The sequence below is a fragment of the Oryctolagus cuniculus genome, chromosome X, assembly GCF_964237555.1.
Source record: "Oryctolagus cuniculus chromosome X, mOryCun1.1, whole genome shotgun sequence".
NCBI classification, from domain to species: Eukaryota; Metazoa; Chordata; class Mammalia; order Lagomorpha; family Leporidae; genus Oryctolagus; species Oryctolagus cuniculus.
Genome location: NC_091453.1, coordinates 72,326,889 through 72,345,730, shown reverse-complemented (window position 1 = coordinate 72,345,730; position 18,842 = coordinate 72,326,889). Strand labels below are relative to the sequence as shown.

At 38.6% G+C, this 18,842-nt stretch overlaps 1 protein-coding gene across 27 annotated transcripts in view; it reads right to left on the bottom strand.

Annotated features, from left to right (window-relative positions):
• ATRX (ATRX chromatin remodeler) overlaps positions 1 to 18,842 on the bottom strand; it is a 201,291-nt gene that overhangs the window by 95,828 nt on the left and 86,621 nt on the right. For all 27 annotated transcript variants that reach the window (XR_011385580.1, XR_011385579.1, XM_070067077.1 and 24 more), the window contains 5 exons: positions 15,002 to 15,143; positions 13,348 to 13,457; positions 12,323 to 12,469; positions 12,022 to 12,199; positions 842 to 979 (listed from right to left, as the gene is read on the bottom strand). Coding sequence is in view for 25 of the 27 variants with exons in the window: in XM_070067077.1 (XP_069923178.1) it covers positions 842 to 979; positions 12,022 to 12,199; positions 12,323 to 12,469; positions 13,348 to 13,457; positions 15,002 to 15,143 (715 nt within the window). In the remaining 2 variants the exon portion in view is untranslated. The remainder of the gene's footprint in view (positions 1 to 841; positions 980 to 12,021; positions 12,200 to 12,322; positions 12,470 to 13,347; positions 13,458 to 15,001; positions 15,144 to 18,842) is intronic.

Sequence of the window (18,842 nt, the reverse complement as noted above, 5' to 3'; positions counted from 1 at the left end):
CATATTTGATGAATAATCTTATATTCCCATCTTCAGTATTAGCATACATGTATGAAAATGAAGGAAATTAACCAGTCACTTCCTGAGTTCCAAAAATCTGTCTTCAGCATCAAACTCTCCTACTATGGATTCAGCACAGTTCTTCTCCCATATCCACTTTTCTGCACTGTTCACATTTCGCATTGCAAAATAGATATTTGTCCTTATAGTATCTCCTGAGCTCACATACGCATTTGTACTTTTTAAAAAATCATTAAGGGGCTGGTGTCGTGGCATAGCAGGTAAAACCACCACCTAGGATGCCAGCATCACATATGAACACCAGTTCATGTCCCTGTTGCTCCACTTCCAATCCAGCTTCCTGCTAATGTGCCTGGGAAAGCAGCAGAATGACTCAGGTACTTGGGTGCTGCCACCCACATGGGAGACTAGGAAGAAGCTCCGGGCTTCTAGCTCCTGGATGCTGACTTTGGCCTGGCCCAGCCCTGAGGGCTGCGACCATTTGGGAAGTGAAACAGCAGATGAAAGATCTTTGTCTCTCTCTCTCTAGATACCCCTCTCTAGGTAACTTTGACTCTCAAAGAAGAAAATATCTTTAAAAAATAAAAATCTTGATACTCTTTGATGCTTTAATGGTATTCTGAATTCTGTATTTATATGCCAACACTCACAATGGCACACTATTTGACTGAAGTTTACTAGTCATATTTTTAAAGCATCTCAACCTGAAAAGAATGTTTTTTCACAGTAGACTAAGTAGAAAAGCCAACGGCAAAGAGGTAAATATATATATCCAAAACAATACCAATATGCTACAGCATCATCACAGATATAAACTCACATTCAATTAGGTTATTTTGAAGTGGTGTTCCTGTTAAAATAATTCTCCTCCTTGATCGTATAGAATTCATAGCTTTTGAAACAGCAGAAGCTTCATTTTTTAGAATATGGCCTTCATCACAAACAACAAAGTCAGGGCCTAAAAATTATATGAAAAAAACAATTAAAATATAAAACTGAAAATCTCATCCAATTAAGTAATCTTTTAATAGTACAGATCTTAAAGGAAGATAAAATAAAATCATAGCAATATTAATATTAATTATATGCCAAAAGTAGAGTATTAAAGTATTCCTACAAATAGTACTTAAGGCCTAGTGAGTGAGTATTCAAAACAAGAAAGAATAATAATAACCACAATGTGGAAAAAGATCTTCAACAGATTTGTGATATTTTAAAATAGCAAACATATTTTAACGCTAAAAATAGTCTCCGAAGATAATACTTGGCATTGGGGATCAGGTTAAAACTATTAGCAAAGATTAACAGGAATATACATAGAACAAAATTTAAAAGTCACATTATTCAATAATAGCAGTGGTCGAACTACATCCCATTTATTAAATATTAGATAAAATTCATCTTCTACTTCAAAAGTCTCCTTCAAAAATAACTTCTTCGGTATTATAGCTGAAATACAATTGTAGTGGCAGGCATTTGGTGTAGTAGTTAAGATATGACTTGGAATGCTCCTGGATCCTGCCTTTCTGCATTTCCCTGCTTCTGGTTTTAATTTCTATCCTTTCACTGTAATAAACTGTGAGTTCTGAGTTCTGTGAGTCTTTCTTCTGAATTATTGAACCTGATATTAATTAAGAACCATTTAAACATTGCAATGTAATATGCAAATTTCTAGGACTGGCAGTGCAGAAGGTTGAGCCACCACTTGCAATGCCACCACCCCATAAGGGATTGCCAATTCCAAGTCCCAGCTGCTCTGCTTCTGATCCAGCTCCATGCTTATGTGCCTGGGAAGGCAGCATGAGATGGGGTAAGTGCTTAGGCCTTTGCCACTAATGTGGGAAATCAGAATGAATTCCGGGCTCTTGGCTTCAACCTGGCCCAGACCCAGCTGTTGCAGCCATTTGGGGAGTAAACCAGCCGATGGAAGATCATTCTCCCTCTTTTGCTCTGCCTTTTGAATAAATAAGTGAGACTCAAAAAATAAAATACCAGCTTCAGAAAGGGAAAAGAATCTCTAGAGCGTTATACATGAAACAAAATGAGACAAGGAGGAAGGGAACATGTATTTCAAGATACACCTTTTTCTACTGTTGGTATTTTCCTTAATAACAGAAATTACTTTTATTATTTCTTTAACATAAAAGAACTATTTCTTAATATGGCAATGGAGGAATAGAAAGTCCTATTCATCCACTGTAAGGATCCCAGAGCAACAAAAGAAAGAATGAATAAAAATAAATATACTTGTCTATAACCCTGTTAACATAAAAAAGTTAAATTATGTTATTCATATTCCATTTACTAGTAAGAATATACACAACATTTTCTAACAAAATATCTAAATGTAGAAACCTTTTAATATATAAAAGGGATATATTTTAGTTACCTTGAAAATAAATTTTCTAAAAAACCTCATTCTGAAATAATATATGAATGAGGGAGTAGAATTTTAAAATACCTACATAGGTGAGGCATTTGGTGTAACAGCTGGGAAGTCACTTGTGATACCCACATCCCGTAAGTGCTTGTGCTTGAGTCCTGGCTCTGCTTCTAATCCTGGCTTCTTACTCATGTGCACCCTGGATGGAAGCAGATAATCACTCAAATACTTAGGTCTTTACCACTCAGGTGGGAGACCCAGATTGAGTTCCTTGCTAGCGGCTTCACCTAGCCCAGTCCCAACCTTTGTAGGTATCTGGGAAGGGAACCGGCAGAAAGATTTTCTATCCATATCTCTGCCTTTCAAATACAATAAAAATAATAAACAAACACCCACACTGATAAATCATTTTATGAAAAGTACAAGAATAACATCCCTGAGGTACTGAAGAGCAGAAAAAAAGGGATTTAGGAAAGGCTTCACAAACATTTCAAAAGTTCAAAAATTCAAGGCTATCGGAAAGATATTATTAACTGAAGATGGTTGAATACACTACAGAAATCTATATTTTATGAAATTACATTGTTAGATCTATTTTACTGCTGAAATCATACAGTAACCTTGAATTATTATTGTATACGCACATATACATTGATTATATCCTCTGAAGCCAAAAATCTAAATACACTAATGTGAATAGAAAACTCTACTAGACCAGTTTAAGTACATTGAACAGGAAAACATGAGTGTCAGGGGTGAGTATTTGGCATAATGGTTAAGATATCACTTGGGATGCTTGCATCCCACATTAGAGTGAGTTTGAATCCTGGCTCCACTCCCAATTCCAGTTTCTTGCTAACACATGCCCTGGGAAGCAGCAAGTGATAGCTCAAGTAGTTGGGTCCCTGGAATCCAAATTTAAGACCAAAACTGTCCATCTCTGAGTTCCTAGATTCAGCCTGGCATAGCCCCAGCTGTTACAGGCATCTGGGGAGTAAACCAATAGATGCAATATCTCCCTCTGTCTCTCTCTCTCTGTCTCTCTCTCCTCTCTCAAATCCATCAAATATTTTAATTAGAGGAAGACAAATTCTGAGTATGTTTTCAAAAACAATTGGAAGGTTAGGGAGAAAAGGCCAGGTAAAGGTTTTGTTACATACTATTTAAATATAAGTTCGTTCTTGGTATGTTACATTGCCACCTACTGGTGTATCTAAAAAGTCAAAAACCATAAATATATTAGAGAGAAATATTGACAAAAAATTCTGTCGGTCTCCCTCTCTCTGTCACTCTGTTGTTCAAATAAATAAAATGGTTGAAATTGCCCATGCATGCCTGTCCCAAATACCAGACTCAGTGAAACCAGGAGAAAATGAAGCGACTGTTATCACCAAAAGCTGATTTCAAAAGGGAACATTTCTAACAAATGTGGGCTGCTCTAAACACTGTTCCAATCCTAACACATGCTCCCAATTTTCCAGGATTCTGATCTAATACCCTCCCAATTTCAGAACTCACCTCAACCTTAAGAATCTGACACTCAAAACTATCTCTGACATTTTGCTTCTATCAATTCAGACTCGTGTTACACTAGAACCCAAGTCTTCATACACTCAGTTGTCATTTATGGGATTCTTCATTACCACCAATTTGCTCCAAATCGAAGAAGACAAATTAGGCAAAAAGGAAAACATATAGTGGAAAACTGAGTTCTGTTCAAAAGATCCCTGCCAATAAATTTAGAAGTACTTAAAGCCGGACACTCTAGACATTGGTGGCAAAGAAAATTATGTATGAAAGATTACTAACACTAAATCATAAAGCTTACTTTATTTAAAATATTTAATAAAAATTAATAAAATATTTAAATATTTTTAAATATTTTAAATATTTACTTTAAATATTTAAAATATTACTTTATTTTAAATATTTTAGAATATTCCTCTTAGTAGATATATTATATATACATATTGGATTTGAGATTCTGGTTGCAATATAGATAGATTTCCCAGATACAACACACCAGCTATCACTACTCCATGCTATGGAAAAAAAAGGAAAGTTAAAACTATAGTTTTTCAATAAAACCTAGTGGAGAGATCAAAGTGTCTCCTAGATTCTAACAAGGATAATAAACCCAGGAATTTATTTTTAAAAAATAACAAAACAAACCGAAAAACTCAACATACAACTAACTCAACCTGACCAATAAAAGCAAAACTCTTATTAAATTTAATGGTCAAAGATGAAGAGCTTTATGAGGTCTTGGGAAGACAACTGCCCTTATCATTTATATTCAGCATTGTACAGGAAGTTCTAGAAAAAGCAAACACATCTATCTGATTTTCAACAAGGATACCAAGACTTTTCACTGGCGAAAGAATACTCTTTCCAACACACTAGTATTTGGACAATCAGATATCAAAATGTAAAAGATAAAATTGGGCATTTCCCTCATACCATACACAAAAACTAATTCAAAATAAATCAAGACATAAATTTAATAGCTAGAACTATAAAACAGTTAAAACAGGTATATATGCCGACGCTGCAGCTCACTAGGCTAATCCTCCACCTGCGGCGCCGGCACCCTGGGTTCTAGTCCTGGTTGAGGCGCCAGATTCTGTCCCGGTTGCTCCTCTTCCAGTCCAGCTCTCTGCTGTGGCCCGGGAGGGCAGTGGAGGATGGCCCAAGTGCTTGGGCCCTGCGCCCACGCGGAAGCGCCTGGCTCCTGGCTTCAAATCAGTGCAGTGCTGGCCGTGGCGGCCCTTTGGGGAGTGAACCAACGGAAGGAAGACCTTTCTCTCTCTCTCTCTCTCTCTCTCTCTCTCTCTCTCTCACTGTCTAACTCTGCCTGTGAAAAAACAAAAACAGGAATAAATATTCATGGCCTTGGGGCTTGGATTGTGGCATATAGCAGGTTACACCTCTGCCTGTGAGGCCAGCATCCCATATGGGCAACAGTTCACGACACAGCAGCTCCACTTAAGATCCAGCTCCCTGCTAATACATCTGGAAGACTAGCAAAATATGGTCTAAATGCTTGGGTCCCTGCACCCACATTGGAGATCCAGAAGAAGCTCTCCAGCTGATATGACCATTCAGGGAGTGAACCACTAGATGGAATATCTCTCTCTCCCTCCCTTTCTTTGCCTCTTCCTCTCTCTGTAACTCTGCTTTCAAATAAATTTAAAAATCTTCAAAAAAATTCATGGCCTTGAATTAAACAATGGATTTCTAGACATGCACTCAAAGCATCAGCAACAAAAGAAAAAGCAGACAAGTTAAACCTCATCAAAATTTTTAAAACCTAGGGCCAGCACTGAGGCCTAACAGGTTAAGCTGCAACTTGTGTACCAGCATCCCCTATTGGAAGGCTAGTTTGAGTCCTGGCTGTTCTGCTTCTGATGCAGCTCCCTGCTAATGCCCTTGGGAAAGCAGATGATGACCCAAGAATCTAGGTCCCTGCCACCCACACTGGAGACCTGGATAGAGTTCTAGACTCCTGGTTTTGCCTTAGCCCTAGACTTGGCTGTTGGGACCATTTGTGGGAGTGAATCAGCAGATAAGATTTTTTTTGTCTCTCTCCATCTCTCCCTCTGTCATATTGCCTTTCAAGTAAATAAAACCTTTAAATTTTAAACCTGTGCATAAAAGGATAATAAAAGTAAAAAGACAACTCTCAGAATGGGAGTAGGGGGCCAGTGCTGTGGCATAGTAGGTTAAGCCTCTGCCTGCAGCACTGGCATCCCAAATGGGAGCCGGTTGAAGTCCTGGCTGCTCTACTTCTGACCCAGCTCCCTGCTAATGGCTGGGAAGGCAGTGTAGGATGGTCCAAGTGCTTGGGCCCCTGGAAGAAGCTCCTGGCTCCTGGCTCCTGATCGGCACAGCTCTGGCACATAAAGAGATGCTCAACATCATTATTCATGGGGAAAATGACACAACGAGATACCCACTCACATCCATGAGGTTGGCTAGGATAAAACATCCAGATAATAACAAGTATTGACAAAGACATGGGTAAACTAGAATTTTCATATACTTCTGGTAAGAACATCGAATACCATAGCTACTGTAAGAAACTGGCATTCCCTCAAAAAGCTAAAAGATACTTATCATGTGATTCAATAATTCTATTTCTAAGTATATACACAAAATAAATGAAAACAGATGCTGGAATACAAATTTGTAGATGAATATTCATAGCAATATTTTTCATAATAGTCAAAATTTAGAAACAACTGAAATGCCTTGTAACTGAAGATTTAAACAAAATACGAGACCAGCACTGTGGTGCAGCGGGTAAAGCCGCCGCCTGCAGTGCCGGCATCCCATATGTGCACTGATCCAAGTCCTGGCTGCTCCACTTCCGATCCAGCTCTCTACCATGGCCTGGGAAAGCAAAAGAAGATGGCCCAAGTCCTTGGGCCCCTGCACCCAAGTCAAGAGACCGGAAGAAGCTCCTGGTTCCTGGTGTTGGATCAGCATAGCTCCAGCCCTTGTAGCCAATTGGGGAGTGAACCAGCAGACTGAAGACCTCTCTCTCTCTCTCTCTCTCCCCCCCTCCCTCTCCTCTCCTCTCCTCTCCTCTCCTCTCACTCTCTCACTCTTTTAAATAAATAAATAATTTTAAAAAAAGAAATACTATTTGGCCTTGATAAGGCATGAAGTATCAATACATGCTATAAAGTGGATCAACCAGGAGAACATTAAGTGAAAAGATGTCTTTATTATATCTTTATGAAGTATCTTTTTTTAAAAAAATATTTACTTGAGAGGTAGAGTTACAGAAAGAGGGACAGACCGAGAGAGAAGCCTTCCATCTGCTGGTTCACTCCCCCAACATGGCCACAACAGCTTGAGCTGGACCCATCCAAAGGCAGGAGCCAAGAGCTTCTTCTGAGTCTCTCAAGTGGCTGCAGGGGCCCAAGCATTTGGGCCATCTTCCACTGCCTTCCTCGGCACACTAGCAGGGAACTGGATCAGAACTGGAGCAGGCAGGACTGGTGCCCATATATGATGCCAGCGCCACAAACAGAAGCTTAACCTACTAGGCCACAGCACTAGCCCCTTCATGAAGTATCTAAAAATGCTTTTCATGTAAAGTCAAGCATAATCAAATCTGGTGACAGAATGATATGACTTAAATATAGTTTGTCTTTCCAAACTCATGTAGGAGCTTATTTCCCAAAGTCTTAGGTTAACAGGAAAACAGGGTGGAAACATCTCAACTATGGTGTTAAGGGCAGAACACCCATGAATGAATCTTGACAGCTTTACAAGAAAGGGTAGAGAGACATACAAACACAGACATACACACTTCCTGTCTCTTTGCATGTGATGCTCTGTGCCACCTTGAGACTACAAACAAGGTCAACTACCATGAAGTAACTTGGGCCTGGAGCATCTTCTAGTGGCGAAAAGTAATGACATATTCCCCAAAGAGATGGAGCCAATGTTGTAGCACAGTGGGTTAAAACACCATGTGCAATGCCACCATTGCATATTGAAGTGAAAGTTCAAGTGCTATGCTTCCAGATGCAGCTCCCTGCAAATGTGCCCAGTAAAGAAGCAGATATTGGCACAAGAACTTGGGCCACTGCCACTCACATAGGAGACCCAGATGGAGTTTCAGTCTCATAGCTTCAGACTGGCCCAGTCCTGGCTGTTGCAGCCATTTAGGGGATGAACCAGCAGATGAGAGATTCATATTCTTTCTATCCTTATTGTTCAAACAAATAAATCTTTTTTTAAAAAAAAAAAAAGGAGGAGGGGATAATATAAAAGGGATACAGGAACTAACCTTTAAAAGCTCCCAATAGGTAAAGAGAAAGAATTTGAACAAAACAAATAATGTAATATTAGGGGGTATGTTTAGCCTAGTTCATTAAGAAACCAGTAAAGATGCCAGTGTCCCATACCAGAGTACCTAGGTTCAATATCCAGCTTTTTTCCTAACTCCAACTTCCTTCTAATGCAGACCCTGAGAGGCAGCAGGTATGACTGAAGTAGCTGGGTTCTTACCACCTCTGTGGGAGACTTAAATGGAGTTCCCAGCTCCAGGTAATGGCCCAGCCTAACCCCAGCAGTTAGTAATTTGGGGAGTGAACCAGTGGGGAACTCTCTCCTTTCCCTGTCTCTGAAATAAATTTTTAAAAGTTTAAAAATAGTAGCATTAATTATATTCCAATGTATACACTAAAAACAGATGAGTACATACTGATATAAATCAATGACTGACTAATATAATTCGGCAAGAAATGATAAATCTTTCCTAATGAAAAAATCCAAATTTTATGTGTAGATAAAATGTCTACTGTACACTATGATAGATCTACTATTGGAGACTGAGCTTAATTTAGGCCCTCCTCCCATTCAGGTGGGCTAGATTTAGTGACTGCAATAGGCACAGATAAAAAACATCATTCTACAGTTGAGAAACCTGATAAACATTTCATTAACCAAATGATGAAATTCAAAATCACCAGTATTATCATGTGGATTTCATGTACTCCCTGATATGATAAAAAGGGTTCTTTACTTCAGATGTATTCTTTCAAGAACCTATTAACCTCAGTCAAGTCACAAGAAACAGAAGACTGAGATTAGTGAATAATCTACTGGGTACATAAACAGTATGCCTTAAGAGTGAGGAGATAATGAAGAATACAGACAGAAATTTGCCATAGACAAGAAGACACTAAAGAGACAAAGCAACTAAATGTATTCTGCTACCTTGGATGGGAAAACCTAGTGATTAAAAATCAAGAAAAATAGAGGTAAGCAGCGTGGCACAGCATGTTAAGCCAGCAACTCTGATAGCATCACATATAGGTGCCAGTTTGTGTCCCAGCTGCTCCACTTCCAATCCAGTGCCCTGCTAATTTGCCAGGTACTTGAGCCCCTGCCACACACATGGGGACTAAGATAGAGTTTCTGCCTCCTGGCTTCAGCCTGGCCCAGCCCCAGCTGTTGAAGCCATTTGGGGAATGAATCAGCTATTTCTGTGAGTGCAAGTGTATTGGCCATTTGTGAGGACATGAAACACAGAAAGCAGCAAAATATGCCTTCACATGAACAAGCAAGGCCACTGGACAGCTGCAGATGGGAACAATTTTATATAAAAGTCAACCCAAACTTTTTCTGTTTTAACAATGGCATTATTTTGACACCTGTTCTCAAAACTAAAATTTTCAAATTGTTCTTCTGACATTTAGGAAATTCTGTGCTGTGGGTTTGGGGGGGGGGGGGGGGGGAGAGCCTAATCAGTTAGAAAAAGAAATAGCTGAAGCTGTGCTTAATTTCTCTGAACAAATCAATCCCTCACTGAAGCCTAGTTAAGGTGGATGAGAAATATCTGTCGCTTCACCCTATCCTCCAGGGCTAAGGGGATGGTGGAGGTGTAAAAGTGGTGAAATACATAAAAAGAGTTTCAATATAAGCCCTTGTTGGAAATACCAGAATGTAGGACACATGTTACAGGATTTTCAATATAAGATATATCATATCACAGGTATTTCAGAAATGGTGCTAGATGAATTGGAATGGAAACAAGGGCCATGATTTAGAGGAAAACCAGTACTTGCTAAACACTGTTCAAAAAACTACATAAAACCAACTCAGGCCTAGAATACAGATGGTCAGGGCCAGGGATATAGACAGAATGCCTGAAGTTCCTAACACAAAAGTAAGAAATTGGGGCCAGCATCATGGTGAAGCAGGTTAAGTTGCTGCCTGTGCACCATATATGAGTGTTGGATGAGCCCTGTGATGCTCCACTTTTGATCCCCTCCATTCTAACATTCCCAGGAAAGCAGAAGATGGCCTATGTCCTTGGGACCCTACCACCCACAAGGGAGACCTGGATGGGATTCCAGGCTTCTGGCTGCAGCCTAGCCCAGCCCTAGCTGTGTGGCCATTTAGGAAATGAACCAGTGGATGGAAAGTATCTCTCTATGTCTCCCTTTCTCTCTCTAACTCTGCTTTTCAAGTTAATAAATGAATGTTTATTTTTTAAAAAAAGGGAAGAAATCTTTGTTTAATAAATGACAAATCTTTCTGTCTCTCCCTGTCAATCTGCCTTTTAAATAAATAAATAATCTTTTTGCTTTAAAAAAAAACTGGTAAAATTCAAATGAAGTTTAGATTCTAGTTAATACTGTGCCAACTAAATTTTCACAAGTCTACCATGGCAATATAAGATGTTAACAGCAGGGGAGCTAGGTACAGGGCATATGGGAATTTTCTGCTATCATTTCTAAAATTCTGTAAACAGAAAATTATTCCAAATTAAAGTCTTTTAAATGTCACTAAATAATAAACATGGTAATGAGAAATGTTACCCTTTAACTTCTTTTTTCTTTACTTCCTCATGAACAAATAAGAACATTAAGTTTTTTAAACGTTAAATTGCTTTAAATTATTCCAAAGAAATCATGTAAAAAATCTGCTGCAATGATAATATTCATTATTTATAGTTCTCCAAAAGTAAACCAACAGATTTATAGACACCCACTTTAATCATGGCAAAAAGACACTTACTGGGTCTTAGTTTACCAACGGCAACATTGCTTAGATATGTATTAATACTGTCATTATCATGACACAAAGCCAAAGAATTTAAAAACATTAACAAAGACAGTTACCCAGAGGGTAATGCCTCAACAGTATTTTAAAGAAGTAAGATGTAAGGTAACATTAGAAGAGGGAAAATATTATACATATAAATTTACAATCAGTTTTGAAAAATTCATTTCAGATTTTACAGATAATACAATTTGTTGTTTTTCAGTCGGTCAATAAGAAACGAATATTTAGCTCTCACACCAATTACTGTCATAAAAGGATGAATAGTACTGCAAACCTTAACCCTCTGTGGTGACTGTCCTTTAAAATACAGGAGATGGGCAAGCACCAATTCTACTGATACAAGCTTGGATGGAGACTTAAAAAACTGTTTTCACAAGGCCAGCGCTATGGTGTAGTAAGTAAAGATGCTGCCTTAAATGCTAGCATCCCATATGGGTGCTAGTTCCTGTCCTGGCTGTTCCAATCCAGCTCTCTGCTATGGCCTGGGAAATCAGTAGAAGATAGCCTAAGTCCTTGGCCTGCTGCACCCACATGGGAGACCCTGAAGAATCTCCAGGCTCCTGGCTTCAGATAGGGCCAGCTCTGGCAGTTGCAGCCATGTGGGGAGGAAACAGCAGATGGAAAACCTCTCTCTCTCTCTCTCTCTCTCCCCCTCTCTCTCTGCCTCCGCCTGTCTGTACCTCTGTCTTTCAAATAAATCTTAAAGAGAACAGTTTCACAGTACGAAGAAAGTTATTATCATCCAATATTAAGAGTTGGAAAAACTGGAAATTGTGACATAAGCACCTGTAATATTTTTCAATTTTACAAGGTCTCTGTTGAAAACTATAAACAAATCCAAACTCAGCAAATTCTGAATAGCTATCAATAGTCATTTTATAGCACTGAAGAGATACAAAGAATCCAAAGGAAGGCAAAAGCTGAAACAAAAAATACCTATTTCGGAGTTGCTCTTCTAGTATTTGTTTAAAAAATATATAAACATGTTTTTTCCAACTTCTTTATGTCAGTCCCTGTTGTTATCTTACCTGGATCAACCAAAGCTTTGTTAAATATTTCTTTAAGTTTCCGACTCTTCACATTCCTTCCTTGAGCAAGATTTCTATACATCTCATAACCTATAATCATAACACCACCATCTTCTTGCCACCTCTGCAGCATGTAGCTTCTCTCCTGAGGACGTTTCACAGTTGCTAATTCAGAGACCTTTTGTAAGAAAAAAAGGATTTTTAAAAGCAGCTATTAAAATATATGAATACCAAATATGAAATACGTACTAGAAGTATTTAAAATATTTTACTCTATGAGAAAACATTGAAAATATGATACCTCGAGCTTTTCTTCATCTTTTAATCCTTCTTGCCATTTCTCAAATTCATTCATCCAATTCAAAGCAGTATTAAGAGGACAAACCACTAAAGCTGTGCTGAAATCCAATTTGTCACACAAAAGAACTGTATGAAGAAAACTTACCACCTACAAGAAAATAAGTAAGTTTGCCATCTTCATGTAAATGACTCCTAAGCTTTAATATATCAGTTATACAATATAGTGACTTTGTTCTGCTTTAAATAATAAAGCAACCAATCAAAATGTCATTATTTTCAAACCAGGCAAAGTACAGGTAAAGAGATATAAAAATAAAATGAGAACACTTGTCTACAAGATGTGTAGGGGCCTTAAAACTCTAAAGCTCCATGATTCCACAATCAATATGAATATAAGACACTGTCCCACCAAAATTTTAGACTATTAAAATTATTATACTTCTAAAGGGCGAAGTTGTGAAATTAGGGAATAAGCTTGTATTTTAAGCCATAAAGTAATTACTACAGATTTGTAAGTCAGAATGCATGAAAATGGAACGTACTATGTAAAACAATTCTCTTCTAAATGGCCATGGTATTTTCTGAAAGGCTCTAGGACACTCTATGGAGACCAGTGACTTTGTTCTTGTGTGACAATAACTTATATTCACATTGATCACAGAATCATGGTTTGTAGGATCAAATTGTTTTTAAGTTGTACAAGAATTCTCACTTCAGAGGCTTTGAAGTTCTTGGCCACACCTGTAATTCGTCTGCCTTAATTCATTAAGATTTCAGCTTAAACATCACCTCCTAAAAGATGCCATCCCTAATTCCTTATTAACATTATTTAAAAGTACATATTTATCATTTTATTTCATTAGCCTTGTCTCTCACACCACAGAATATAAACTCCTTGAGAGATCTTTTTCTTTTTGTTCATTTCTATAGCTCCATTTCCTAAAACTGGGAATGGAACATAACAGAATCCCACATATATTAATGTATGCATAAAACAAGGTACCCTTCATATTATTTAATTCTTACCTGTAAAGTCTTACCAAGGCCCATGCAGTGGGCAAGAATGCATCCTGACCCTGGAGATTTCTTTGTCTTTTTCACAGACTCACAACAGCAATCCCACATAAATTGAACACCTAAAAATGACAACCTTATTAAATTAAATTTAAGTCTAAGTTAAAAACATTCCTTTATAAACACATCAAAACATAACCAAAACTTCTAAGAAACAGAATTTAGAAAACGCTAGAAGATAGTTTCTTAAATGTAACTGGTGCCCCCTCCCTAGAAACTGAGAAACAAGAGAGTGAATATAAGCACTTAACATTGTTGATGACTTTCCCTGAGACTGTGCAAAAAGATATAAGAAATCTAAAACAGAAACTTTACCCAAAGAGAATAGCTTCCTAATATATTTGCCACATTACTGAGTCAATCAGCAAAAACAGCCTAAGAAACAATTCATTATTTTTTCTTTTATTCAACAGTAAACACTGAGTAAGAAAGAGATGGCCAATTAATAAATTAATTCACATACACTCTCAAAACTAACTTAATGATTCCACTCTAACAAAGTAGATGGTAGGAAAACTTTGGATTCTAATGCCATTGTAGGATACCATAAACAAAATAATAATACCTGAGGAGCTGGCGCTGTGGTGTAGGATAAGCCTCTACCTGCAGCGCCAGCATCCAATATGGGCACCAGGTCAAGTTCCAGCTGTTCTCCTTCCGATCCAGCTCCCTGCTAATGCCCTGAGAAAGCAGTGGAAGATGGTACAAGTCCTTGGGCCCCTATATCCACATGGGAGACCCAGAAGAAGCTCCTGGCTCCAAGCTTCAGCCTAGCTCAGCCCCAGCTTTAGTGGCCATTTGGGGAGTGATCCAGCAAATAGACGATCGATCAATCAATCGATCAATCAATTTCTCTCTCTCTGCCTTTCCTTCTCTCTGTGTGTAACTCTTTCAAATAAATAAATAAATCTTTTAAAAAAAGAAAATACTGAAATAACATTTCCTGAAGAAGGTTCTGGTTAACTTTACACCTCTTCCAACCTCCCTGCTGCCCTTAATCAACTATTGTAGACAAGGAGAAATCTACTTGCTATATACACCTATCAGTAAATAGCACTTTCTTCTCTATTTGTAACATCCATTGCATTTTTTTTGACAGGCAGAGTGGACAGTGAGAGAGAGAGAGAGAGACAGAGAGAAAGGTCTTCCTCTGCCGTTGGTTCACCCTCCAATGGCCGCCGCGGCCAGTGCGCTGCGGCTGGCGCACCATGCTGATCCGATGGCAGGAGCCAGGTACTTATCCTGGTCTCCCATGGGGTGCAGGGCCCAAGCACTTGGGCCATCCTCCACTGCACTCCCTGGCCACAGCAGAGAGCTGGCCTGGAAGAGGGGCAACTGGGACAGAATCCGGCGCCCCGACCGGGACTAGAACCTGGTGTGCCGGCGCCACAAGGCGGAGGATTAGCCTAGTGAGCCGCAGCGCCAGCCTCCATTGCATTTCTAATAACCCAATTTTGTTCTTCCTTATTTGTTTTTGAGCTGTATATTTTCTTTTTGCTCACCAATGTATCACTAGTGCTTAGCAGAATCTGAGGCACACAGGAAGATACACAAATGCTAGTTAAAGTCTGCCTACACATGATTGAATCATCTGCTAGTTTCTTACCATCTACTTGATGGGGTTTCAATTTGATAACCATATTTCTATGAACCTGTACTAAAGGTTCCTTGGTTTCTTCATCTTCATCTAAAACCAACTTGGTTGTTATTGGACACTTGGTAGGTGAAGCATCTTCAATTTCTATCACCTACAAGAAAGGAAGTTGTTGATGGTTAAGCTCATAAAAATCTTTCAAGCAATGTTGTAACACCAGTCTTACCAAGGGAAATTTCCATATGTCTCCTCCCATACCAAACATCCAGTATTTTGGTTCAGTAATGTCAAGACAAAAAGAAAAAAGGGAAAAAAAAAAAAACTCCACAGGACTGATAATCAATATAATAATAACAATAATCCAGTTCAATGATTTAACTCCGTATATTTAAATCCACATTGGGTAGAACTGTGAAAAAAGAAGCATTCCAAACTAATCTAAGGTGAATAATTAGAATTAGAACAGACAAATGATTCCCAATCAAGGCAGTTCTATTCTTCGAGAGGACATTCAAAAATGTGTTGAGGACACTTAGACTGTTATAATCATCGGTCAGGGCAGATATTTAATGTAGTAGGGGAAGGCAAACAAAACTGTTCTAAAGTGTGAAAGTTTCAAACAAAATGTCAACATGATTCTCACTGAAAAGCACAGGGGCCAGGACTGTGGCACAAAGGGTTAACACCCTGGCCTGAGGCACCAGAATCCCATATGGGTGCCAGTTCCAGACCTGGCTGCTCCACTTCAAATCTAGCTCTCTGCTATGGCCTGGGAAATCAGTAAGAACATCGCCCAAGTCTTTGGGCCCCTGCACCCGCATGGGAGACCAGGAGGAAGCTCCTGGCTCTTGGCTCCTGGCTCCTGGTTTCAGATCAGTGCAGCTCTGGCCATTGTGTCCAAGTGGAGAGTGAGCCATCGGATAAAGGACCTCTACCCCTTCACTCCCCTCCCCTTCTCTCCCCCACCCCGCCCCGCTACTCCTCTCTGTGTAACTCTTTCAAATAAATTTTTTTTTTTAAAAAGAAAAGCACTGTTAAATATATGTTGTAAAAGAGAAGAAATGTTTTCAAACACTAGTGTCACAACAACAGGCTCACAAGCGAGATAAGAATACAAAATTCAATCTAATTTCCAAAAGGAAACAATTATCTCAAGTTCCTTATTTAAAAATAAACAATCACATACACACACATACTAACATATATTTTTGATATGTCATCCTAGTATCTATCAATTATAAGATATATTCAATAACTTTATAAAGTGGGTACAATTATTCTCTATCCTACAAATTAAAAAAATAAATTCCAAAGGATTAAACAAGCATTTTAAATAACTTGTACAAGGTCAAACAATTTTTAACAACTACAATGCTGAGACTTATACCAAGAGAACTGGCCTCCATGCACCATGCTCTTAACTACCAGAAAATACTACTTTAACAAAGAAAATGTGAATATAAAGTTTTATGGTTCCATGAAAAAATAAGGATTTACAATATTTAAATTATAAGCACATTTCATTTCATATTTATAACTGTTACTAGGAACAAATAGGTTTGTTAATTTTCAATACAGAAATTGTCAAACACAAAAGCAGACAGAATAGAAAAACAAACCCAATTACCCATCATCACTTAGTTTTAAAAATTATCAATAAATAGCCAATTTTGTTTCACTGGTAACTTTCCCATATACTGCTCACCAGTTCAGATCACAAATTTAAAACCATAACTACAATGCCATTATCATAACTAAAATCAGCAAAAATAAGATACTTTTAATGAATTATCTAAATAAATGCATTTACATAAAATTTTAAGTGATATACAATTCAAGACACTAGGACATACTGTGGTAGAATAAAACCAGAACAGGTCACTTAGATTCAAACTTCATTTCATCATACTATCTAAACTACCTTAGCTTTTTTTCTGCATATGCATACTAGGAACGATTATCAATAGCCTCCACAGAGTTTTTATGAAAATTTCTTAAGGCAACGTATATAAAATATCTGGAACAGACTAATCATTCACTAAAGTATTATGGTATGCTAATTTGAATGTGTACCCGCTTCATATCACTAGGGCAAAGCCATTAGAGGAAAAAAAAAAAACACACACACAAAATTACCTAAGTGCCATGTACTAATTGCAAGGTATGGAGGCAGAATACTGAAATGGTAGAATCCTGTCCACTCTGCCTGTCAATAAATAAATAAATAAATAGATGGATGGATGGATGGATGGCAATGACAAGGGAGAATGTAGGACAAATAATCAATTAAGCCGGCACTGTGGCGTAGCGGGTTAAAGCCCTGGCCTGAAGTGCCAGCATCCCATGTGGGCGCCGGTTCTAGTCCTGGCTGTTCCTCTTCTGATCCAGCTCTCTGCTATGACCTGGGATAGCAGTGGAGGATGGCCCAAGTGCTTGGGCCCCTGCACCCACATGAGAGACGCAGAAGCTCCTGGATCCTGGCTTCAGATCGGCACAGCTCCAGCCACTGCAGCCATCTGGGGAGTGAACCAGCGGATGGAAGACATCTTTCTCCTGTCTCTACCTCTCTCTGTAACTCTTTCAAATAAATAAAATAAAACTCTTAAAAAATCAATTAAGCTGCAGTAAAACAAAGAAATAAAGTTTATCCCAAATATGAATTAAAAAATGGAAGGGAAAAGAAGCAAAACAAAAACATTTGACCAGTACATTAAAAATCTTAGCTCAAAATTAAAAAGGCTGAGTCCAAATTCTATTTCCAAGACATGATGGAGTATCAGTGACCAGATTTACCCTAGTGCTGTAATCAGAACAGGCAATATAACAAAAAACAATTTCAGACATTAGATAATAGGCACCAACAGGACCTGGACTCCTAAGAGTAGGAAAACCAACAAGGAGAATCCTATGTTCTCTCACGAATTGATACCCAAAGGTACATTCTAGAATCAGGGAAAGGGGGATCCCAAGCACAGCACTGAACTTTTGCAGAGTTGAGGAAACAAAGCTCAGGATAAGACGGCTGAATTGTGGTGAAGAATTATAGAGAAAACAGAGATACACAAAAAGATTACCAGAAAGAGAGAGAGGAATCAGGGCTGGTGCTGCGGTACGGTGGGTAAAGCCACCACCTGCAATGCTGGCATCCTATATGGGCATCATTTTGAGGACCAGCTATTCCCTTTCTGATCCAACTCCCTCTAATGTACCGCAGAAAGTGGCAGAAGACAGCCCAACTGCTTGGGCCCTGCACCCAATGCAGCTTTCTGGGTAGTGAATCAGTGCAGCTCTGCCTGTTGTGTCCAACTGGGGAGTGAACCATCAGATGACAGATCTCTCTCTCTCTCTTTCTCCGTCTCCCTCCCTCCCTCCCTCTCCTCTGTGTAACTCTGACTTTCAAATAAATGATCTTTTAAAAAATATTTTTAACATTATATTCAACTATTGATAAATGAAACGATATGATATGATTTGTAAGATTTACTCTCAAATAACCTGAAGAGAACAGCAGCATGTAATACATACATCAAGGTTTGTTACACTATTCTCTCTACCTGCCCATTTGAAAATGCTTACGAGAAAATTTTATTTTAAAATTGAAATATTTTACATGTTTAAGAAATAATCTTAAACACTGTTCTACACAAATACACACAATCATTGTGGTGATCATTCAAGAATCTCAACACCTGAGGCCAGCACTATGGCATGGCGGGTAAAGCCTCTGTCTGAGACACTGACATCCCATACAGGTGCCAGTTCGAGTCCCAGCTGCTCAGTTCAAACCAACTCTCTGCTAATTTGCCTGGGAAAACAACAGAAGAGAGCCCAAGTGCTTGGGTACCAGCACCCA